Here is a 25,495-nt window from a genome sequence, read left to right as displayed (position 1 = left end):
CAGCACACACCCTGAGCACAGCTAGTTTCTCATTCTTCGTGTCTGGTGTTTATGTTGTAGTAGAGACGACTCGTCCTCAAGTTAAAAGGACAAAAGTCGTTCCTGTGTTTCATACTTGGGCAGTGAGTCACTAGGAAAGGATTTAGTTTTTAGGAAAAAAATCTTCTGATCCCTGGGCTAAAACAGAGAGCCCCAAAGCGCTATGCTGATCCCAGACGAGCACGTGCATGGATTCCTCAAAGTTCAGGTCAACTCAGACCCCTCCTCCTTGCAGTCAGCCCTGTACTCAAGGTTGCTGGAGACATGGCACCTCTACTCCCTGCCCGAAGGGGCTCCCCTTAACTGGGGGCCACGGGTTGAGTGGCGAAGGAGGCAACTCACACCTGAATTATAGTGGACTTGTAACCTGAACAGGGCAAATCACAACTTTGGGAGGCTGAGGCAGGAGGATCACTTGAGGCCAGAAGTTCAAGAGCAGCCCTGGCAACATAGTGAGACCCTGTCTACAAAAAAAAAAAATTAGCCAGGCGTGGTGGTGCATGCCTATGCTACTTGGAAGACTGAGGCAGGAGGATCACTTGAGCCCAGGAGATGGGAGGCTGCAGTGAGCCCTGATTGTGCCACAGTCCTCCAGCCTGTGTAGAGACCCTGTTTCTACAAAAAAACAAAAACAAAAACAAAAAAAAACAAAAACAAAAAAACTTACCAACCAAAAGTCCAGCTGACACCTACTACAAAATCTCAGTTATTGCCATAAAAACATATGGGCTGGGTTCAGGGCTGCACAGCAGATGGCCAGGCCACATCCTCATCACACACACACTTCACTGGTGCCAGTGCTGGTGACAGGCTAGAAGCCACTCCAGTGAGGACCCCTGCCAGGGCCAATCAGATCAGGGCTGCCCTCCATGCTGTGGGGTTTCTCAATGCTTCTGAAATGGACTCACACAAGAAAATCACACAGGGCTTTGGACATTAGGAAAACCATCCAAAGCGTTCCCACTTCTCAGAGCAACCCGAGGCACGCGCTCTGGAGTGTGCAGAGTCACAGAGAACTGCTGCCTCTTTGCTCACCTCAGTCTCAGGATTTCTTCATTTCTATCCTGGAGAGAATCCAGCGATGGATCACACTGCTTTGTTTTCTAGACACAAAGAATCCCACCCCTCGGGCAAAGTGCTACTTGTCCCATGGATGAGTTTGTCAGCCCGCAGCAAGGAGGCGAGACGCAGCGAGAAGAGCACAGCCCTGGGCCCTGGGCCTCAGCACCAAGTCCCTACTCTGCTGCTGTCTACAGCAGCCCTGTCCTCAGGAACATTCTACAGGGAAGGAAATGGCTTCTGTCTGCACATCCAATACAGCAGCCACTGGCAACATGGCACTGAGACAGATGGGCTGGTGCAATGGGAACCTAGCGACCTGAGACATCCAGGATTGCCAGGAAAGGCCCGAGTTCACCTTTGCTTTACGCTCGTGCAGGACAGGAATGGCCCTGTGGAGGCTGCCCTCGGGGCTTGCATCACAGGCTCAATCTGGGAAAGACCAGCCTTGGGAAGCAGGATGTGACTTGCCCTGGAGGCGCAAGTGAAGGACGGGCTCCGAATGAAAGCTACACAGGGTAACAATATACACACTGGGATCTTTCTATCATGTCTAGCCTGGAGTATATAACACGGGGTAAGGAAAAAACAAGGAATAAAAAGTCCTTCAGGTACTTCCAGTGACTGAAATCCTTTGGATGGAAGTCCAATCAACCAACTGGCACCGTACTGAATTCTACACTGTAACAGGCCATAGAAAAGTATAAGGCTCTAGCAAGCATCTACCCCAACCAGAGCACAAACACCAGGGCCACCCAACACCACACACAAGCCTAGTGAGATCTGCTGAGTTCCTAAAAGCGCAGGGGGCAGCAGGGAGGGGGTTATATTTCTTTTTTTTCTTTTGAGACGGAGTCTCGCTCTGTCGCCCAGGCTGGAGTGCAGTGGTGCAGCCTCTGCTCATTGCAACCTCCGCATCCCGGGTGCAAGCAATTCTCCTGCCTCAGCCTCCCGAGAAGCTGGGATCACAGGCACCTGCCACCACGCCTGCCTAATTTTTATATTTCTAGTACAGATGGGGTTTCACCATGTTGGCCACGCTGGTCTCCAGTACCTGAGCTCTAGTGATCCGCCCACCTCGGCCTCCCAAAGTGCTGGATTACAGGCGTGAGCCACCGCGCCCGGCCAAGGAGTTTCTATTTCTATAAATCCCTCCAAAAGGAGCCTAACACAGGCCAGCCTGAAGGAGCACCCTCAGCAAAGGCAGCTTTTCTCGATGCTAAGACCATCAAATCTCCCAGGCACAAGAACCTTCCTCCATGTGGCCAGCTGTCAGTCCTCTTGGTGTTTGCCAGCAGGGAGGTTTCAGCAAGGGCTGTGGAAAGAGTCATGGTAAAATGGACTCAGAGGACTCATGGCTCTGACCCCTTTTCCTGTCCTGACGAGTGTCTTTGAGCACTTCCAGCTTCATTTGGATTCCCCTTCCAGTGGTCGCAATAGTTAATCCCATACCAAAGCCAGCACTGAGAACCGTGTGCTGAGAGCAGGAAGCCAGAGAAGGCCTGGTGGGCGCTGACGGTTCTGCCCGAGGCAACTTCCAGGATCTCCATGACCTCCCTTCATCTCTCCCACCACCTTTATGTCCTACCCTCCTGCCCCACCCAAAGTAACCATAGAAAAGGAAACAAGAAACTGGCCTCAGATATCAGAAAGTCCGGGTTATAGACTGAACTGTGGTTCTCCCCAGCATCCTAGGTTGAAGTCCCAACCTCCAGTACCTGAGGATGTGTATGACTGGAGACAGGACTTTCAAGGAGGTGATTAGGTTAACATGAGGCCTTTAGGGTAGACCCTGATCCAATCTATCTGGTATGTCCTAATCATAGAGAGAGACACCAGGGGGACTCCCACAGAGACAAGGCTGTATGAGACCAAGGCCTCAGGAGAAGCCAAACCTGCCGGCACCTGGATCTTGCACCTTTAGCCTCCAGAACTGTGAGAAAATACAATTCTTTTGTTTAAGCCAACCAATGGAAATGGGGGGTGAAAAATACACACATTTTTTTTTGACTTTATAATATGACAACTGTGGATAAAATTTTGGGTTGAAACAACAGATGGCCCTGTACCAAGAAAATCACACACTGTCTGATTTTTGATATTCTAATTAGAGCAGAGGTCAAAGATCTTTTAAAAGCAATAAATGGCTCCTTTCATTAACATATACACAAAAGGTCTCAAGATAGTCTTGAGGTATAAAACGATAAAAAGCCATTTAACATCCACTCTGAAAAACACATCTTTACAAAGTCCTTTCAAAGTCCCTCAAAACTGCTAATGGAATAAGACATAAGTGGCAAAATGCAAAATTAAATGCTTATTTGAAGACGTTTCTCCCATACTGAGAAAAACTGTGAAACAGAAAGAAAGATCAGCAAGAAAAGATGTACCCCATCCAGGCTGGCGGGAACCACACTTCTCCAAAATGCAAGCCAAAAAAGATTAAGGAAAATGTCGCCCAAACCTAGTCTGGGTCTACCAGAAGTCTGAGGAAACCCAGTGAGGAGGAGCTGAGCATGGTCCAACAGAACTTTCTGAACTGTTCTAGAAATCTGTACTAAGTTAACCATGAGCCCCATGGCACTATTAAGCACTTGATATCTGGTTAGCATGATGCAGAAACTGGATTTAAAATTTTATTTAGCATTAACAGAGAATTTTGAGATGCTTCCTTGTGGCTCTCAGGGGATCTGAAAGCCCAGGAACCAGGGAGGTATGGGTAGTGCTTAGACTGATTTGTGAGGCCACAAAACTTTCCACTGCTCGTCAATGTTTGAAAAAAATAATTTGGAACCATAATTCTTATAATTGGGTCACAGTTTGAAGGGGGTTCCTTAACATCTGTGACTCGGAGAAAAAGCCTTTGAGCTATTTCTGTACGCAGAGAGACAGATGCATGTTCTATTTCCTCCCTGGCCCCTACCAAGGTCGGGAACAAGTTTCATATAGGAGGTAAGCAGCCCTAGAAATGGATTCTTTGGACGTTACTAAAGACGGTACAGGTACAAATCGTTATTTCTCTGGAAACGTCCATTCAGGCAATGGAGAAAGTGTGAACTCCAGAGGCCAGGATGGGGGATCCACATGGCAGGGGTCTGCACACACGGCAGGAGACAGCAGAGGACGGCTGCCACTTTCTGCTACAGTCGGCTTTAGAACGTCGCTCCCCTCCGGTGAAATCCAGGGACAGAACCCCCAACTCCCCCCAGCACAAACACCCACTCACTGGCTAGCTATCCACATTCACTCTAGGGCAGAGTTTGAAATTGTCAAGTTTCTTGGATATACCTTTCGAAGGTGACTTGGGATGTTTGAAAATAAAGGTTTCACAAAAAGAACACTTGGTGTGACATGATGTCCTGTGGCTCCCTTGGGGGTCTCCATGTCACTGGGCTCTGACGAGCCAACGGGGGTCTCTGGCATGCTCACATCCGTAAACAGAGGACCCCCTGCCCAATGCTCACCCCTCAACATACAAACACACCCATATACTGTCTCTCCTAATTCCAGGAACCACCAGCAGGTACCCCTTTTTCCTTTTACTTTTTGCTGTGCCAAAAAAACAAACAAACAAAAAAACCCTCCCTAGCAGTGAGAGGCTACAGTCTCACTGCTTCTCCCAGCGGGCGGCATCAGGCATGCACTACCACCCACTCACGAAGATAGCATGGAAGACAGCCTGGAGACCCTGACCAAGAACAACACTAACCACAAGGGCAGTGTACAGCTGACGCCACAATGTCACATGCTGAAACAACACGCACAAAACCCTGGGAGCTCATCATCTCAGAAAAATAACGCAACGAATGAATGATGGGTCTAGAATATCAAAGAATGAGTGAATATGAATCACTGCAGCCCAGGCCACTGCAGCCAGGTCTAGGTAACTGGTGAAGAGGTGCAAGTCCTGGAACAGCCAGCCAGGACATAGGAGGCTGGGTGGGAGGCTGCACACTCAACCCACTGCCCACCTGTCCATCCTGGTGATGCCACACTTTCTCCAGGAGACCTTACAGGCCGGCAGCATCTGACAGCAGTGAAACAGCACTGTGTATGTCCACCTTCCAGCAGACCAGATCATTAGCATATTTTGCAGAGAGCAAGCAGAAAAGTTTAATTGCCCTTAATTACTCAGTTCAACAAGGCTCCTAGATAATGGCTCTCGGATTTCTTGCCTGGTATCGACATAATTTCCCTGATTCTGGCTTCATTATATCCCTAACTTAGAAGCAACAGCCTCTCCAAGATGGCTTTCCAGAACAGACACTGAAGTTCCAGTGAGGCTGGGCAGTTGCTACAAAGGTTTCATCTATGAGGAGTCAGATTTTTGACCTTCACACCACTCTGGGGTGTGTGTGTTGGGGGGGTGGGGGTGGGGGAGGACACACTAGCATGTACTTAGGAAGGACTAAGACAAGAAATATGTAATCAGAAGCCATCACAATTACAAATGTAAATGAACAGGCAATTGGCACTGACCTTTGTAGATTGTTAGAGGACTAATTAAGGCAAATCAAGAACTCTGTTCCAACAGAAAAACAAGACAGTGTACACCCTGAGAACTACTCCTGTCCTCTCTATGTAAATGCAAAATGCAGGAGAATCACAGAGTGATCAAACTACGAATACTGGCAAATAAAAAACACCTCCATGAACAAAAGACAATCAAGATTTACTTCTTGGTAGCCTGTTAGTGATTTTGCTAAAATCTCTATCAACAAACACCACCACCATCTGAGCCCTTGCCACACATCTGACATTCTGTTAGTCCATATAAATACATCCCACCCCAAAACAGCCAGACACCAGTCACGAACTCCTTGCTTGAATGATGATTTTAAAAGCTGTAAGAAAAATACTTACAAAAAGGAATCAACCTATGTTATCCTGTAAACTCATTTTTCATTTAACAACATTATGTTCTGTTTTCATGTTCATACATAATGACCTCTCTTTACCCTTGCATTGTGAAGCATCTTTCTAAAAAGCATGCTGAAATTTACAATCCCTGTCCAAACAGTCCTTCATCAGGGAATGTCCTTTAGACAGATAAAGTCGTATTTTCTCCATGCCTCCATAAACGCTTCAAATTTCAGTCACCCCCATTTGTTCTGATGCACTTTTACATTTAACGTCTCTAGTTAAAAATACTTTAAGTTCCTATACCTTCCCCAAGCCCGGCCAACAAGAAGTACAGTAAAAAGGAAAGCAGAAAAAAGCATGGGTGTGCTGGTTTTATAAAAACAATATTTCAGAAATTCAGAGCTGGCCACAACATATTTTAGTGCTATCAGAAAAATTACACTGAAATTGCATATAATTTAGCTATTTACGGAAAAAAAAAAAAAAGATATACTTTATATTTAGAGAGCAGCCTTACACCAACTTTGAAAAATAAAAACAAAAGCAAGTAAGAAAGCTGAAGACAGTATATATTTTTGGTCTTTTAAGCTGTATAAGTTAAGCAGAACTCCCTGAAACTTGGTTTAAAAAATGATCCATCAAATGAGGCCAGTGAGTGCTGCAGTTAAAGGCTGTCACCAAAACCACACTGTCACTTGGCAAGCTGTGTGCACCTCTCTGGCCCCAGAAATTCACTACCATGAATGCCAAAGATGTATCTATAAAGGGGGATACTGCTTTTTGCTCCAAGCAAAACAAGTCTCTGAAATTCTGAATCATCGTGCGCCCTCTGTAAACTGAGTCCGGGTCCAGTTACTTCCAATGCCTGAGCTGGTCTAGTCATCAGTGTGTCCATACTGAGAGCGCAGTATGTCCATCAGTGATCAGCTATGCTCTCCAGCTCAGAAAAAGCCTTATATGTAATCGGTCGTCAGTAAAGAACTGCTGAACTTCATTACATGCATGTAAAATTTGGAGGTCTATGTCTACGTGAAAGAGAAAGTACTTAGGACAAGGCGAGTAAGAGAGAAAACAGGAGGAGGAGGAGAAGGAGAAAGGCTGACAGCAGAAACACAAAGGGCCTGTGTTCTCAAAGCCCAGGGCACTTGATAGAATGAAATTAACTACAGTTTCACCCAGGAGCCAGAAATGCCTTTTAAATAAGCAAACAGGGAAGCTGATCCTCCACATGACCCACCTCTGAGAGCTCTCCATTTTTCAAGAGCTTCTGGTCAACTAGGGAAGCAAATGGCAGCTGCCGGCAACTCAGGGCTCTGGCCCAGGGCATTGGCCAGTGATGATGAGTGGCTTCTACCTGTGGGTGGGTAAGTATGAAATGCCGAGACCAAATCCCAACCAATTCCAGAGACTACTTGGTCTTGCAGAAAAAACACTCAAGCCAATAAAAATAAATTGTGGGGGTTGGAAGAGGAACCTCACCTGGTGAGTTACTGTCTTTGAAAGATGTATTTCCAAGCCATTTTTAAAACAGGAAGGCCCAGCAGGCATGCGTGCTTGTGTCTCTTGTGGGGTAAGGGTGGAAAAGTGTAACGACAAAGACCATCACACTGAACCAAAGACAATTTAACACAGGACGCGGCCTGCCCACTGACATAAGGGCAGAACTCCACCACGGCAGGGCCACACGGGCACAACAGCCTAACTGTTAGCACTCAGCTGGCGGCCAAGGCTCTGTCCTCTGGTGCAGGGCAGGACTTAGATGTATGTGCCCAACCACAAGGCCTCTCACAGGGTTACGTAGCCAGTCATGGCAGATATAGATCCTGGCTGCTACCAGAAAATTCTGAAGGGACAGAGGAGACCTTTGCAATTTCTTCTACCTTGACTCCTTCCTCCAGACCCACAGGTTCACATGGGTTGGCAGGCTACATGATGAACTGGACCGACTGGCAAACAAGTGACTTAAATAACAGGTAAACTGGGAATAGATGATATTTTTTTGTCATCCACAGGGCAGGAACTATTGTCGAGTTCACCCCTCCTGCCTTAGGAGGAGACATCTAGATACCTGCAGGTGGTGAACTGAGACTGGGGATGAGGTCCAGAACTCAGAAGGGACAGGGAGTTATTTCTGAAGGGTTTTGTGTAATATTCTGTGGCACGTGGACAACAGAGGAGAAGAGGAAAGGAGAAGGAATGTCATCACTTAGCAGGATGATGACAGAAAGCCAGAACTTCCAACTCGAGACAGCACAGCCATGGATGGGCAGCTTCCGGTCAGAGCGGGTGGGGCTCCTAAAAGGTGCTCCAGGACTTCCTAATGCTCCTGATGCCACAGGATGACGTTTCTACCTGAAAAATCATGTCCTGACCCTTGTGTTAAAGAGGACAGAGTTGGGAATAGTCTATAGAGTCGATGTTTACAAAATTTAAAGTTGATCATCTTAAATGTCTCAATTCTACCAGGTCCATAATGTCCACTCTCTTGAAGATACCCTTTCAAGTTTTGAAGAGCCAACCCCTGGGGAGAGGGAAGATATATCTTAAGATGAGTTTTCTTAAAGCGGTTCCTAAAACAGAACCAAGTTCTTGTTAATGTCAACATGAAGAAATAATACGTAATACTTTGTCCCTTTTGTCATCAGTAGTGTGGACTGAACTGGAGCCTGTGTGTGGGAGGGGAAGAGTGTGGCGTGGGGAGGGAGCAGGGGAGAGAGCAAAAACATGACTCCAGGTCAAAGCCAATCCCAAAGGATCTTGAAATACGGAAGGGAAGTCCATCATCTCACTGAAGTTGCTCACACGCGTCTCGGGGAAAAACCCCTAGTACACACTAAATGAGAGGAACCTCGAAGGCACTGGTGCCGGACTGCATCCACGGAAGCACCACATTCCAAAACAGGGAACTGTTTGCTCCAGGCCACAGACTCTGGGTGAAGTGGCAGTTGTACACTGTTTACTGTGGGCATCTCATTAATACAAAAGGAATTCTGAGCAGAGTGAAAGAAAGAATTGAGGGGTGAAATGGACCAGGTTTTAACAGACGATTAAAACAATGATGTCTGCAGAGCTGGCCACATAAACACCCCAAACAAAACACAAACCCTGAGCGAGAAACAGGTCTAGGTGTGTTGGTAGAAAGAAAGAGAATCCGGGGAATGACTCGACAGTGCACTAATGCAGAGCAGCGGATCAAACGGAGGCCACAATCCCCGGGTGGGGCACGGGCTCCCCCACAGCTAGATGGCCCAATGGCCTCAGCCTCAGGCCCGTCCTCGTCCCTCACTCCTGAGAGTGCTCCCATGCAGATAGATGGGATCAGAGGCAAAGCAGAAGCTCCACCAATTAAGGTGTTTCAACTGTAACCAGAAGAGGCATTTGAAAAACACATGGCAAGAGACAGTCTTGCAGTGACCTTCAAGTGCCAAAAATTACCCCAGCACCCAACAGCCCTTTCCTGAACAAACGATTCCTACTGACTGTCAAAACCTCGACCACTCTGGCTGGGAGAAAAATTTCTGAATTGTGGTCTATCCCATCATTTGGGAATTGCTGTTTCATTTATATGAGGAGGCAGCGAAGGAGCAGTCGGATGATCCGGAGAGGAGCAGGTGGGCAGAGGGCTTTGGAGGGGCTTAGGAGGGATGCCTCCAGGAGGAAATGAAGCTGACAGAAAAACTGATAGAGCAGAGCGTTCAGAGATTAGGAAATGTCTACTTCTGGCAGAGTAAGGTTCGCCATGAATTAATCATAGGTACCTAGAAAACCAGAGAAAACAATAAGTTGTACAAGAAGGTAAATGAAATTATAAAACTCTGCATGGCTCAGCTGCGATTAATATTTATAGTTATAATAATGAAAACACTGAATATTAATATAACCCCCAATTATTATTTAATCATAATAGAAGGTGGAGGGAGGAAGGACTGAGTGTGGAGGGGGTTGGGGAATGGGAGGGAGTCCAAGTGGGATATGGAGGGTGCAGATGTGTGCGGGGCAGTGCCTATGTATTTGTGGGTAGAGTGAGGGTGCTTGTCAGTGTGTGTGGGGTGTGTGGGGGTACAGTGTCTATGAGTTTATGATGTTTGCATGTGGGGGGTGCAGTGTATGTGGGGGAGGTGCACGCGGATGGGGCGTGTGGGTGCAGTATATGGCTTGTGTGGGTGTGTGAGCGTATACAGGGTGTGTGTGTGTGTATACAATGTATGTGGATATGGTGTCTTGTCTGTGGGCTGTGTATGTGAATGTCAATGGAATGTGTGGGATGCAGAGAAAGTGTGTGTGCGCGCGCGCGCGTGTGTGCATGCGTGCGTGCACAGGTGAAAGAATGTGTGTGTATGAGGTATCGGGGCTGGTGTGTGTGCCATCTCAGTGAGTTTGTGGTTGGGGTATGGGTGTAGGTGCATACGCAGGTGGGTTTGTGGAACAGCACACCAGTGAAATCCTCATCTGCCCAGGTAGAAAGTCAAGAGGTAACATCTAAAACTTAAAAACAAGATACAGTCGTAGAAGCATGAGGAGAAACATGGAAATAAGTAACAAAAGAAACATCTGAAAGTCGAAAGCTGATCCCCTGGAAAAGGGGATGGGAAAGGGGCATGCTCTTCTTCATATAATTTATGTAACTTTTTGCACTTAAAAATTATAAAAACGTGTAATTTTATTATATTAAGGTTAAAGCTGCACACACCCATGATGGCTGAATGGCTGAGAAGGCGCTGCGGGAGACTGAGGGACCAGGAGTAGCCTCGAGTCTCTGGCTTGGCCAGGCCGTTAGACAAGCTGTCATTAAAAGGAAAAAGAAATGTGGCAGAGAGAGTGGTGAGCAAGGGGTCCAGGAAGTGTGACCAATGAGATGTCCAGGAAGCTCAGCATCTGGGAGGTGGGGCCAGTGGCGTCCAGGAAGCTGTTCAAGAGCATTTGGCAGCACCAAGAGATCAAAGCTCAAGAGGCTCAGAGCCGAGGACCAGGCCACAGTGCCCAATGCCCAGGCACATGGGGCAGGCTGAGAACCACCAGCCAGGGTCAGGCTTGGAGACTGTCAAGGGAAGCCGGAGGACAAGAGGAAAACACCCTGGAAGCCAAGGGAAGGCAAGGGAAGGGAAGGGAGCTTCAAGAAAGGGCTGGGCAACCATTTCAAACATTGCAAAAAGAAAACAGTCAGGCCCAGCGCATCCTGGGCTGTGTCAGTCAAAGATCAGCGGCACCCTCCCAAGAGCGGCTTGGTGACAGGAAATAGGTTGTAGGAGGTTGAGCCATGGAATAGAGGTGAGCAGGTCAGAGGGTTCTCTTAAGAATCTGGAAGATTCTGTCATAGAGAGAGCAAGGGACCTAGGATGAAAGGAGAGCTTTTCTTGGAAAGTTTTCATTTCGAAAGAGGCGAGTGACTGTCTTATGCATCTAAGTTGAGCACAAGAGACCGGAAGATTGAAAAAATAGAGAAGAGGAGGTGATTCTACCCAATGAAGTCCCAATGGGAGGGGGACTCATGGGTGGAGGGAGGGAAGTGGGGAAAAAGGTGGCTGCAGGGAGGAGACATGGGGAGGTAGAAACGAGGCGAGCTCCCACTAGAAGGTCTAGACACATTGAAGTAGCAAGCAGCGTGGACCCAAGAAACACCCAAAATCACTCCCAAATACAACTGAAATTTTTATACCAAGCACGTGTTTTATTCCTCTCTAAAGTTCAATTTTACTGACCAGACTTTGAGGCCACAAATTGTCTACTCTTAATACTGAGCAGGACACACGACGTTGCATTTGCTATGTCAATCTGAACCAATAAATTGAATCTAAAGTATATACTGGAGGAATCTTAGAATAGAGAGTATCTTCTGTTGGCCTGCTCCCTGGGTAGTAGCTTGTGACCTTCCTAAGACTGAGCCTTGCTCCAAGAAAAGTGCTGCCAAGTTCCTTTAAAAAAGAAAAGAAGAAGAAGAAGAAAGAAAAGAAAAAGACAGAAAGGCAGGCAGGCAACAATCCCTGCACGTTTCTTCCAAAACACAATGCTCACCTGTGAAGTCAGTAAGGAACACGAGGACCAGCTAAACCAGTAATGTCTCCCTCAAACAGAAGTCCTCAGGAGGCCTCAAGGAGGTGAACACCCAGGCCCAACCTGGGCCTCCCACGCCTGCAAGATCACTCACCTGGGTCCGTGGAGGGGCACCTGCGGATGGTGAAGATCTGCCCCAGGTCCTCGTCCTCCTCCGGAAGGCCCTTCTGCAGCCGCTGCAGCTTTCGCAGGCTCTCGCTTCGCTGGTGCTTCATGGAGCGCACATGCTGGATGAGGTTGAGCTTGGCCTTGGTGGAGTAGTTGCACAGAACGCAGTGGTAGTAGCAGCTTTCACCTTCCACACCACTCTCATGCTGCTGCAGGTGCTGCGAGGGACAAAAGAGAAGGACATGCCTCGGATAAGCCACTCAAAGCCACCGCTGGCATCAGCCCACACCATCCTGGTCACAGGCAGAGGCATGCCTTCAGGGGACACATCTCCACAGCCAAACAGGACAGTCTTTGATATGGTTTAGCTGTGTCCCCACCCAAAATCTCATCTTGAATTGTAATCTGAACTGTAATCCCCACGTGTTGGGGGCAGGACCTCGTGGGAGGTGATTAGATCATGGGGGTGGTTTCCCCACGCTGTTCTTGTGATACTGAGTTCTCATGAGACCTGATAAGTTTTATAAGGGGCTTTTCCCCACTTCACTCAGCACTTCTCCTTCCTGCTGCCATGTGAAGAAAGACATGCCTGCTTCCCCTTCTACCATTATTGTAAGTTTCCTGAGACCTCCCCAGCCCTGTAGAACTGAGTCAATTTCTTTCGTTTGTAAATTACCCAGTCCTGGGCAGTTCTTGGTAGCAGCACAGTAATGGACTAATGTAGTCTTCATCTGTGAGACTCCTTAGAGGGGTTTTGTTTTCCCCAGAGTACCCTTCTCTAGCAGTTCTTTGAAGAGGCACAGCAAGCTGATACCCATTCCTGTCTCCCCCAAACAGCCCCGGCCATGTGGCTTTTCAGAATGTTGATAATCCTGATCACATGGGCCCTCTCGGTGCAACACTGGCTTTCCTGGCGCGAGGTTAAAGGTTTCCCCTTTTGTTCTCTAAAGTGTCCTTTTCTTGTTAGATCAGGGGTTGGCAAACTACGGCCCACAGGCCAAATTCAACCCACGGCCTGTTTTTTGTAAATAAAGTTTTGTTGGAACACAACCACGTCCATTGATTTACATACCGTCTATGGATGTTTTTGAAACATCAGAGTTGAACAGCTGTTGACAGAGATGGTATAGTCCACAAGGTCTAGATTGTTACTACAGAAACGTACTAAATTATGACAGGAAAAGTTAAGCCAAACCCTGGTTCAGGTAACAGCCTCTGGTCATCCTGCCTGTACAGCACCCTAGGTCAGGAACATGGAGCCAGAGCTAGTATCTGGCTTTTTCACAAGACAACTCCAGTGTTTGTATTAAAAACCACAGTCTACTGGGAGAACCCCAAATTAGGATTTCCCCTAGATTAAAAAATGCCAGAAAAATAAATTTCTTCAGACGAGCTCCCTGTCAGTATCTCAAAGTCACCTGGCTTATCATTGGCCAATATCATTGGTAAGTTGGTGTATCAGATGGTCAGACCATCCAAATTACGTCCTCTGTTGTTTTTAGTAGACACAGTGTTGATCCCAGAGCATGGCAGCCTAAGAGCCCCCAGGAGGCAGGCACAGAAAGGATTCATGTCTGGGGTATCAGAATAGAAGAGGTCATGCAGACAGCTGGCAGACCCCAGGCTTCTGTGGCTAGGAAGACTTAAAGGCGACCTAAGAACAAAACTCACAATGTTTCTGAGTCTCCTAGGAATGTAATGAAAGCTGTGGACTCTTTTTGACTAACACAGAATGAATGTGCTCCTGGTGTAGAAAGGCCGTCTCCTTCATTTCCAATGATTCATTTTAGGGGAAGAAGAAATTATTTTATTGGGTACACATAAAGCAAGGGAAACACTCCCAAAAGCTTAAATGACTGACCCAAGGTAACCCAGTTAGTTGAGGGGAGAGAGAGATGTAGAACCTGAGGCTTGTCTCCTCCAGCCACGTACCCAGCACCCTTTTGAAGGAGGAAATTCAGGTCATGTGAGTGCTTTATGTGTTCCTGTGATTACGTGTCCTTCCTTTCTCCTCCTCACCACCTGCCCTCAACCCCCAGCCCAGTCAGCCAAACCTGGCCCTTGGAGCCATGGCAGGCACACAACAAACATCTCAGAACTGCCCATGTTGCTTGTCTCCTTTCTGACCCACACTGCTTCTGTCTGACGTCTATGCCGGGATAATGGTTTCTAGTCTTGCTTGGATGTCTCATCCTTGCCCAGCTCAGAATGCAAGACACTGACGAGCTAAAATGGTTAGAATGCCCTGAACTCCACGCAATCCTGAAAATACCACAGTGGCCCTGTTGAGTGCTTCCTATCAAGGGACACTGCCCTGAGGCTCACGTACTGACATGCACACGTCCCGTGTTCACGGATCACGTGTGAAAAATCCAGAAGCACATTTGTACTTTGCTGGAAGAAGAAACATAAATGCACCAGCTAAGTGTCACAGAAAACTCATGGGAGGGGGGTTGAAGTCCTCAATCACATAAACTGGCTCAAGTATCCCACAGGAAATCTTGCCAACTTGTACATAAGAATGCGACGAGCTTCACAGGCACCAAGAGTGTACAATCTCTTCTGCCCCCAAAATGGGTGATTCACACACTCAAATGCAGCACCTTGGACAAAGTCAAATTTCTAAAACAAGAAAGTGTTGGAAGAACCAGTGAGTTCAATCTTAACTATTAGAAAAATTACAACTGGTGATAAAAAGCTACTTTTCTGGAGATAAATTTGAGGGGCTATTTATTTATTTATTTATTTATTTTTTGAGACAGGATCTTGCCCTGTCACACAGACTGGAGTGCAATGGCTCAATCTTGGCTCATTGCAACCTCCGCCTCCTGGGTTCAAGCAATCTCCTGCCTCAGCCTCTTGAGTAGCTGCAACTACAGGCGTGAGGCAGCATACCTAGCTAATTTTTGTATTTTTAGTAGAGACAGGGTTTTACCATGTTGGCCAGGCTGGTCTCGAACCCCTGACTTCAAGCAATCCACCTGCCTCAGTCTCCTAAAGTAGCTGGGATTACAGGCGTGAGCCACTGTGCCTGACCTCTGAGCTGTTTTTTAAAAATGATTTAACTTCACTGCCTTCTCTGCGATGAGGTTCCTTTCAGAGGGTGTCAGGAGGACGCAATGTGCTGAGGCAGTGCTTTCTGGAGGTTACAATCCTGGGGAGAAGGCAGGCAGAAGTGAACGGAGAAGATGAGCTAGCCCACATCCCTTCCCCCAAACTACTCCACGAGGACCCTCAGAACTCAGAAGCCACAAACAGGACCAGGATATTCCAGGATATTCCATTTAGTTTGTCCTAAAACCGAGGAGCTGGAAACCTGTAAGGGAGCCAAGAACTGCTGTCTTAGGTCACCAGGACCAAAAGAATGATATTCATTAAAGCTTCAACTAAAAGTGAATGAATAAAAGATAGCAGAGACAATAGCCATGAAATTCAAAGAAATACGTTCCATCAAGAGATTTTGGAGGTAGAATAAACTATGAAATCAGATCAAGAATCACTAAAGCCTTACCTCCAATCCCCCACTACTTCCCTATGAAACAGGATTTCCTCACAATAAGGCATTGAATTTCAAACATCAAATTTGAATATGGATGTGTGAGAGTTCTATTCCAAATGGCTGGAGTCTTCAATCTCTGAGCCAGAAGAGAGGAATAACGTGGCCAAAAGAGTTGGATGGAAATACGATGTCAAATGTCTTTTGTCCTTAAATCCAGGGGCTCTTGGGTCATAGGACCGTATAAACCCTGGATTGAAATAAACATCATACCGGGGACTCACACTTTAAAAAATGGATATGATAAAGATACTCTAAAATCCACTCCACACTCTAGTTCATGTTGGTAAACTGCAATCTCTTACACTGCCATGAATTCTTTTGTCTGCCACTTTGAGAGCCATTTTAGCAAGAAACTGGGCATACACTAAAAATCGTGGAGAAAAGAGTAAGAGGAAACAAGAAAATGGAGCCATGGCTGCTCCCACCTACCCTGGTCGAGTGAACACACCTAGGGTCCTCTCCTAGAAACTTCCATGAAAGATTCATTCAAAATTCCAAGCTTGCCTTGTATTCCAAGTTTATTCTCCAAAACACTTAAAAAAATCCAGAATGGGCCGGGTGCGGTGGCTCACGCCTGTAATCCCAGGACTTTGGGAGGCCGAGGCAGGTGGATCACCTGATGTCAGGAGTTCAAAACCAGCCTGGCCAACATGGTGAAACCCCATCTCTACAAAAATACAGAAATTAGCCGGGCGTAATGGTGGATGCCTGTAGTCCCAGCTACTTGGGAGGCTGAGGCAGGAGAATCGCTTGAACCTGGGAAGTGGAGGTTGCAGTGAGCCGGGATAGTGCCACTGCACTCCAGCCTGAGCGACAGAGCAAAACTCTGCCTCAAAATTAAAAAAAAAAAAAAAAGAAAATACAGAATAAACTATATCTTGGTTGCCAAGAAACAGCTGTGCATAAACCTAACATCCCAACCCAAACTTCTGCTTGGCTCTACTGATGTCTACCTGCATGTGACAAGTCCTGTTCTCCCCAGATTTTCCAAGTGTCTTGTTATTTTTTAAGTTGTCCAACCAGAAGTAAACAGAGACCCAAAGCTAGCGGCAGGGTCCTGACCTCTGTGACCTTCTCCACATCATTCGGCCATTTCCTAGGCCCTGAGCGGCTCAACCCTGACCCTGTTGGTCAGATCCGCTCTCCCTTCCTTCCAAGTGGCACTGGCCTTATCCCCAGAATCCCACCCTTGGAACCTGCCTAATAAAAAGCAGCGGTAGGGAGTGTGCTAAGAGGCCCATGAGCACTCCACGGGGCAAGTCAGTCAGCCAAGAACATGCCTTCCCCGCAGAAGAGAGTGGATGTTTTCATTTGGAGGAGGAGGGAGAATAATTTGTTCCTGACCCAGCTAATTAGAATACCCTCAATTGGGATCACAATGTATTTAATTAAATTCACTGTAATATATGAAGAATCCACCAAGGCACAAATCCCAGTGGTGCACTCAAGAAAGGAGCTGCCTGCTTTCAGAGTTCTTGCTCTCCTCGCCAGGCAGGAAATTTTTCTCCCACGCAAATCCTGAATTCCCCAACCCCTTCCGCCTCTATCACAGAGCTCACCCGCTGGGGAGGAGGGCAACCGGGTTCTGTTTTTACTTTTTCCATTTTCTTTACTCTGTGCTCACAATTCCTACCTACTCTCCTTTGTCGGGTCAGGAGTGTAATTTTAAAAAGAAAACAAAACAACAGCTCCAACTGTGGGTAGTGTGCTGGGATGCATGCCACCCGGAGACCCAGCGAAAAGCAGCTGGCGAGCCCATCTGGCGGGGTTTGTTTCGGTTCGAGTCTAAGTGTCTACAACACAAGACACTGTGTGCACACGCACACACGGGCACACACATGCACACAGAGTATGTCCAACCCCAGGGACTTAACCTGCAGGTGATGCAGGCAGTGACAGCAGCAACTCCAAGAGCATAAGGAAGAGTATAATGAGGGCATCCCCCTTTGGCTGGAATACTGTTTTGACAATATACTTCCTGGAATACTGAAAATCACAGAGGCCTCCTAGCTAACTCAAGAAAATCCAGTATCTTCCCACAAATTACTAATGAGAAAGCAAGACCAACCAGTAGCTCGAGGTCAACCTAGCTAACCAAAAAAGAGTGGGAACTCGGGTCTACCCAAACTCACTTGGTTGGGCCAACCTCTCCCTATAACCTTAAATCTGACTATACTTTTCCTTGATCACTGCCACTCCAACTCACTTGCTTGTTTAGAAAGCACCTGGAGGCTGGGCATAGTGGCTCACGCCTGTAATCCTAACACTGGGAGGCCAAGGAAGGAGGATCACTTGAGCTTAGGAGTTCAACAGCAGCTTGGGCAACATGGTGAGACCCGGTCTCTACAAAAGGAAATAAACAATTAGCCAAGAGTGGTGGCACACACCTGTAGTCTCAACTACTTGGGAGGCTGAGGCAGGAGGATCACTTGATGCCAGGAGGTGGAGGCTGAAGGGAGGTATGATCACACCACTGCACTCCACCCTGGCTGACAGAGTGAGACCCTGTCTCAATAAATAGATTAGACAGACTACATAAACAGACTAGATTAGATAGATAGATACATAGATAGATAGATAGATAGATAGATAGATAGATAGATAGATAGACAGACAGACAGATAGATAAAAACAGATAGATAGCACCTGCAAAAGACTGTATCATAAGAACTGCAAAGGTACTGTAGCTTTCACAGAAAGAAACATCTATGCTTGGCAATTGAATTTACTTTCTGAAATCTTGGAGAAGTATGATGAAGGAAGGAAGTATCTAGTTTGAGTCATAAATGGGAGCAGAAGAAGAGCCCAACTAACTCCAAGTCCTCCAAATGCTGCGCAGTGGATAACAGACTGTCCTCATCTGGATTCACTGGAAACTTGGCACATGTTAGGGGGTCAATGGCTATGGCTGGAAACGAAGCCAGGGTTCATACGAGGGCTCACTCACGTCGGTCAAATAGACCTTTTCTTGCACCTCTTCCTAATCCTATTAGGGCTACTCATGCTTTAAAATGTTCATCCCGTCTCAGTTTCGCTAGAAGATGACACTCCAATGCTTCTGACACGGAAACATCTCACAGCCCCCATCCGCCTCTGTGCCTTCCCTTCTAGGTCTGGTCCACCGAGAAGAACACAGCAAAGCCCTCCCTGCAACAAGAGGCACCTCGGATAAAGGGGCTGGCACGTAACACCAAGCGCAAAAAGCAAACTAATCATTTAAAAAGAAGGGAGAGAACAGAGGCTCCGCTGCGCGACTTTGTGGGATTCTACCCCATTAGTATGTTGTGCTCGTTCACCCTAGTCAAACACTGAAAGTCAAAGAGACGAAAAGAGGGCTCTTGTTAGAAAATAATTCATCGTGAAAATCAAAAAAATGTGTTCCTGTTACTTGTTTCCCAGGAAAACTAACCAACTTCTGTCAGAGAACATTGATTTCTATAAATCTGGAGGGGCCCCAGCTCCCTCCTCCTCCCCAACGATAGGAAACTTCTAACATCTGGTTCCTCATGCATGGAATGCAAAATATTGATCAGGTTTTGTCAAAGCCTCCCCTTTAAAGTAGAAATAGACAAAGTACATTCTGACACACACACAAACACACTCAATTCACAAACAAAGCTTCCTCGGGGAGTACCACCTGTTACTACAAACACACCGCCTCTTAGCCGCCCTCTTAGCACACTGTGCTGTGCACACAGGCACAGAGGGCAACTCCATTTCCACAGCAGCCCCTCTGAGCCAGCCAGCTATTCCAGGAGACGCCAGGTGCTTCCTGCCCAGCAGAGGAGAAACTCCATAGTGGAATGTCCCGGAAAACCCCCAAGACACCTGTCAGGCCAAAGGCGGGCAGGACAGCCTGCCTGTAACTCTTCTCAGTCCATAGAACTGGAGGTCCCATGATGGAAGAGGCTGCCTGGCACAGCACCCCTCTCCAGGGAAAGACAGCAACCACAGCACACAACAGCTCCAGCTTCTCCCTTCAGGGACAGGACTACGAAATCCCACTAACAAATCCGGTGAGAGGGATGGGGAGAAGATGGGGATCAGTAAGTCTGCTAATTCCTCAACTTGATAAGATGAAGTAAGGAAGACATAGCGGCTGTTCACTCACCATCATATGCGTGCAGAGCATTTACTGTGGGTGAAGCATCTACACACACTTCTTTTTTCGTTTTTGTCTGAGACAGGGTCTCACGCTATCGCCCAGGCTGGAGTGCAGCGGTGCGATCATAGCTTACTGCAGCCTCAACCTCCCCAGGCTGAGATGATCCTCCCACTTCAGCCTCCTGAGTAGCTGGGATATAGGTGCGTGCCACCACGCCTGACTGATTTTTTAATTTGTTGTAGAGAGAGGGTCTGACCAAGTTGCCCAGGCTGGTCTCAAACTCCTGGGCTCAAGCAATCCCCCCACTTCGGTCTCCCAAAGTGCTAGGATTACAGATGTAAGTCACCCCACCCGGTCCACACACACTTTTAAATTTTCACATTACAACCCCATGAGGTGGGTCACATTTGGCTTTCATCCTTGGAGGAGCCCAAAGCTCAAAGAAGCCTGCAAGGTCACACTGAGCATGGAGGAAACAGGACCAGAGCCTGAGACTTGAGTCCAAGTTCCAAGTCCACAGCCGCCAAGCTACGCTGCACAGACTGCAGGGGGTTGTGGAACATGAGACTCTGCAGACCCAGGTGTTCACCTCGAATGCCTAAAATTAAACAGAAAATCCTTGCAGGGGTAATGCAGCCAGGAGTGGGGGAGGTTAATTTTCTCATCAGTGAGATCGCGTTATAGTTCCAAATGTAATGTCACATTTTTAGGAAGACTCCTGGAAGGTCAACCTAAATATATATGTATATTCCGTTCAATGCTGGCTTTTCATCTGCTCAAGCTCTCGTCCTTGACACATGCTAATTTAGTTCTATTTCATTGTAGGATCCCTGCAGACACCATAAGATAGAAGCCCCAACCACGATTTATAAGAAAAAAGTAAAAGGAAGTAAAAATGTTCCCTTAGATCAATCCATTTGGGTTGCTCTGACCTAGTTTCTGGTTTCTAGGCCAGGCTCCTTAGGCTGTGGAACAAGCCATGATTGCTCGCTCTCCATATCCAAGGCCAGAGCGAAGACTTCCCGTTCCTCTACCTTTTCCCTTACACAAATCACATTTCCTGATTCAAAATTCTCAACATTAGTGGCCCTGAGAAAAACAGTAAGTTCTAGAAGGAAAATAACTATCTAAGTCTATACCTGTCTATAGGTTGTATCTGCCTTGGCTTTGACTCTTTTCTGGAAAAACACAAACATGGATCCTTGTGGAATGTCGACGCCTCCATGTAAACACATTTCACTTTCCTCTGTTAGGAGAGCTCCAGAAAGGAGTGTGGAGCCACTGTTTATACATGGGGAGGAAATTTATCAGGCATGCATTTTTACCATTATGGGAGCAAATTATTAACCCTGTCTCAAAAAAAAAAAAAAAAAAAAAAAGCGTGTGTAGGCGCTTTGCCCATAGTAAATGCTATGCATGCATATGATGGTGAATGAACACCCCCTACATCTTATTTCATGGTAGGACTCTGAGGAAGGGGCCTACCAGAGCATAATGTCACAAGCAAAATGAGGACTGGTTTCCACAATGGTTGAGTGAGTGTGCACAGAGCTCAGAAGCTGAGGGGAGTATGTGGGTGGTTAAAACAACAAAGTGGGTCCCACCAGGCTAACCTCAAACTGACTACTCTCAGAAACAACCTAGAACTTCCAGAATCTGACAATCATCTCTTCGCTAGGATATCATATCAGGAGCAGCAACTTTCTTTCATTTGTAAGATGTACTTCTTCCCTAGCACTACTTTCCAGCTCTCCCAAATTTAGGTCCCTATACAAAAATAAAAGCCTCCTGATATAGTTTGGCTGTGTCCCCACGCAAATCTCATCTTGAAGTGTAGTCCCCATAATCCCCACGTATCATGGTGGGGACCCAGTGGGAGGTAACTGAATCATGGGGGTAGTTACCCCTGCTGCTGTTCTTGTGACAGTGAGTTCTCATGAGATCTCATGGTGTTATAAGGAGCTTCCCCACCCCTTCACTCTGCACTTCTCTTCCTGCCACCATGTGAAAAAGGACGTGTTTGCTCCCCTTTCCACCATGACTGTAAGTTTCCTGAGGCCTCCCCAGCCATGCTGAATGGAGAGTCGATGAAACCTCTTTCCTTTAAAAATTACCCAGTCTTGGGTATGTCTTTATTAACAGCGTGAGAATGAACTAATACACCGCCATATACATACTACTCTAGCCTGAGCTCATCCAACTCCATGTCAAACCGTTGCCAATAATGATGGTTTGTGGGGCACTGTAGATTAAGCGGCCTGGTGGAAAACCCTCACTCTGAATCTCACCAGCTGTGCCATGTAGGGCAAGTCACATACAGTTTCCTTGTGTGCAAAACACGGGCAATAACAGAGCCTCATTTCACTGCTGGGAGGAATCAATGGGATAATTCACATAAAATGCTTCATACGATGTGTCTGATACATGGTTAGCCCTCATAATAAGTGAGGCTATTAGTAATGTTACTTTTCATCAGTTAATCTTCAGGATTAGGGTTGGAAATGAACATCTACTGAACATACCTATTTGATATTTCTCTCCTTACAACCAACCCTCACTCCTCCCCAGGCTCCAAAAAGGAATCCTTGGTTGACAATAAAGAAACTGACATATAGGAATTATGACATGGACAGAGGATACTGAACACACACAGGGCTGCCTTCTCCCTTACAAGAAGTGCAAAACTTGCCAAAGTCAGGCTGTTGGTGTAGGCAGAGCCCGAATCCAAACCTTAAGCCCATGCCCTTGCCACAAAAAAAAAAAAAAAAAAGAAAAAAAAGTTTACTGGGTCTGTTTGCCCATCTGCGCACCAATATAACAGAATGCAAGGACCACGTTCTTTCTCATGTCTGTCAATACCCCAGGTGAGGAGCAGGGAAGGGAGGAGAACTGGGCTGAATCGTCTGGGAGACACTTCCCTGATTCTCCAAATCCACTCAAGAATTTGCTTATTTGTATCTCCAATCCCATGACAGTCAATCCAGCAGAAAAAAACACGTTGTCTATTGGTCAAAACAGGTGTGCTACTTCATCTGTAAACTGGAGATATTTTACCCACCCTGTCTTCCTCAAAGCAATTTTTAAAACCGCATGAGAAAATTTCCACATATGTGAAAATCCTTCGGAACACGTGAAGAACTACCCAAATATTTGAGACAGTCATGGTCTTTCTACTGTGAGTCCAGATCTTGCTTTGTCGCTTCTGATGGGCAGGTACAGCTAGGTGGGCTTGGTGATGGATGACGCCATTGGTGTTCCAGCTCAGTGGTTCTCTAACTTGAGCGTGCATCGGAAGCACCTGGGAGGCATGCTACGCCCTAGATCGCTGGGGCCATCCCAAGGGTTTCTGATTCAGTGGGTCGGGAGTGAGCCCCACGAATCTGCATTTCTAACAATCTCCCAGGTCATGATGAGGCCAGTCTGGGACCACACTTTGAGAACCGATGCTCTGGTCAGGACAGCAATGGCCACGGAAAAAGGACCCAAGTCGGAATACATAGAGATGTTCTGTTGCAGCGAGGAAAACTTCCAGGACCAAAAATCTCTGCACTTGGCTTTTCCCAAAGAGTATCTTAAATTCTAGCAAACTGCACTTGATAAATCATGCAATGCCTGCACACAAGAATTCACCTCCTTAATGAAAAAGTCACACGGAAGCAGCTGCCCGCTACTGGCCTGCTCCAGATACTTCATAAAAGTCAGAATTGGCTCTATTCATCTTCCTCTCCCCTTTCACACCTGCACTCGAAAATTTCCCGGGGCCGTCGCTGGCAGCGTGGCTCTTGATGGCAAAGCATGAGACATCATTTTTTTTCCTCCCTTGCTCTGCAGCCCGCTGAGCGCACCTGCCCAGATGTCTCGCTGGAACCAAGCCTATGGAAGAATTTCAACCAAATGCGAGAAGAAAATGCTCTTTAAAATTCCTCCCATGCTCTTGAACTTTCTGGTTGTTGCTGCAGAGCATGAATTTGGTGCTCAAACCCAGAGGCTCCTCTTGAGTTCCTACTATTTGCTGACAAATACCCTCATCACCTTCATTATGAGAGAAGACAGGGCAGCCGGTGCAACACAAGCAGGAGGTAAGCAGCACCCACAAGGCTGCCTTCTGCCTCACACAAGGGGCTTGATTTTTTATTTTATTCTTCTCTTAAAAGACAGAATGCGAAAGTGACAGGGCGAGGCAGAAAAATTCCCTCTAAATCAACACTTCTGGCGTCGATCACTCTGGCTGATGCAGACATTTCACTTTTTCTCCTTAAATTCCATTTGTTTTGTGGAAGGCTGAAAGAGACAGACTTGTGGGAGGGAAGCAAGGAACCGACAGTGAAATGAGACAGATGGTTCTTTGAGGAGGGACAGTGGAGTCTGCGTCAAGAGGCCAGGAGATGGCTGTGTGCAGAATGGACGGCCACGTGGTGAGAGGGCCACAGTTCTGCAAATGACGACACTGCTCATTTCCCAGCTCTGCTTTTGGGTTCCCCCATAAATAACCCAGACAAACACCCCATGCACTGGGTTCTGCCCTCCTTCCCTCACCCCCTTTTTAAGTCTCATTAAAAGCCGATATTGTTCGGCCTCAAGATGGAGAGCTCAGCATGGATTTTACTGAACGTTAAATCAACCAGCAAGCGCAGCCAGCAAACTCTGTGGCACTTTAACTTTAAATAATGCAATAATTATTGAATTTCCTTTTTATAACTGAAGTGCTGGAATGTAAACAATGGGGCTGTAATTGCAGGAAGGGGGGATCAATAGAGGCAATCGTTTTCAACCATGTTAATTGTAAATACAATTGCTCCAAGATGTCAGCCTTGTTCTTCTTGCTCCCAGAATCATCCTAACGGATGACAGAGTCCAACTTTCCCATTACAGCTGTTCGTTCCTTTAAGAGGTTCTCAATCAGGTCTGATCAATCTGTCAAGATAATGCATGGAGTAAGTAAGACTCTTCCAAACACAGGCTCCCAATCAATAGCCCGGACCAGCTTAATGAGGTGGGGCTGAGGCCCAGAGGGAGGCAACAGCCCCCAGCTTGCGCCTGGGTTTGGCAGGCTGGCTTCCTCGCATGGCCCTGATAAACAGATCAACCCTTAATGAGGACATTAGTTATGCATGCTTCAGCAAGCAGCAAGGCACCCATCCCTGGGGACAGACGGACAGAACACAAAATAGATTAACAGAAAACAACATGGTGCCAAATTAGGTCTCACTGAAGACTTTTCCCTCCTTTTCCTGCTTTCCTTAATTGTCCGACAGAGTGGAGGACACCAATTAATCATTCCAATGGGCCTGAGCGCAAAGACCTGTGAGCATCCCCTGGGGTAGAGGATCTCAACCTGTCCCTGAATATGAGCACCCTCATTTTTGAGACACCGTTTTCAGAGCACAAAGGGGCTGACGGGGGGCTGAGGAGCCTTTCATGGAAGGGCCTTAGGAACAAACAGCCAGAGAGACGGAGGATGAGGCTGAACTTCGAAGTCTGACAGCCACGCAGGCCAGTCGGGGGCTAAAGTTGAACAGGAACAAAAACCACCACTCTGAGGCTGATGTCCAAGTTTCTGAGGCCAAGTCTTGGTCTTGAGAATGGTTATTCCTTCCAGATGAGGATGTGGGAAGTCAAGAGTCTTGAATGCAACTGCACCCAGCCCAGCACTGCAGGAGTCTGAGTTCTCACCAGGATAACCAGAGAGGGCTCTATGGGGAAGCTGGGAC

General features: G+C 47.0%; 1 protein-coding gene across 2 annotated transcripts in view; it reads right to left on the bottom strand.

The window, feature by feature from the left end:
• Window positions 1–25,495, bottom strand: part of ZFHX3 (zinc finger homeobox 3) — a 277,781-nt gene that overhangs the window by 94,067 nt on the left and 158,219 nt on the right. For both annotated transcript variants that reach the window (XM_025370486.1, XM_025370485.1), the window contains one exon: window positions 12,107–12,338. In XM_025370486.1, coding sequence (XP_025226271.1) covers window positions 12,107–12,338 — 232 coding nt within the window. The remainder of the gene's footprint in view (window positions 1–12,106; window positions 12,339–25,495) is intronic.

This window comes from Theropithecus gelada, chromosome 20 (genome assembly GCF_003255815.1).
Source record: "Theropithecus gelada isolate Dixy chromosome 20, Tgel_1.0, whole genome shotgun sequence".
In the NCBI taxonomy this organism is placed as follows: domain Eukaryota; kingdom Metazoa; phylum Chordata; class Mammalia; order Primates; family Cercopithecidae; genus Theropithecus; species Theropithecus gelada.
This window is presented reverse-complemented; position numbering and strand designations above follow the sequence as displayed.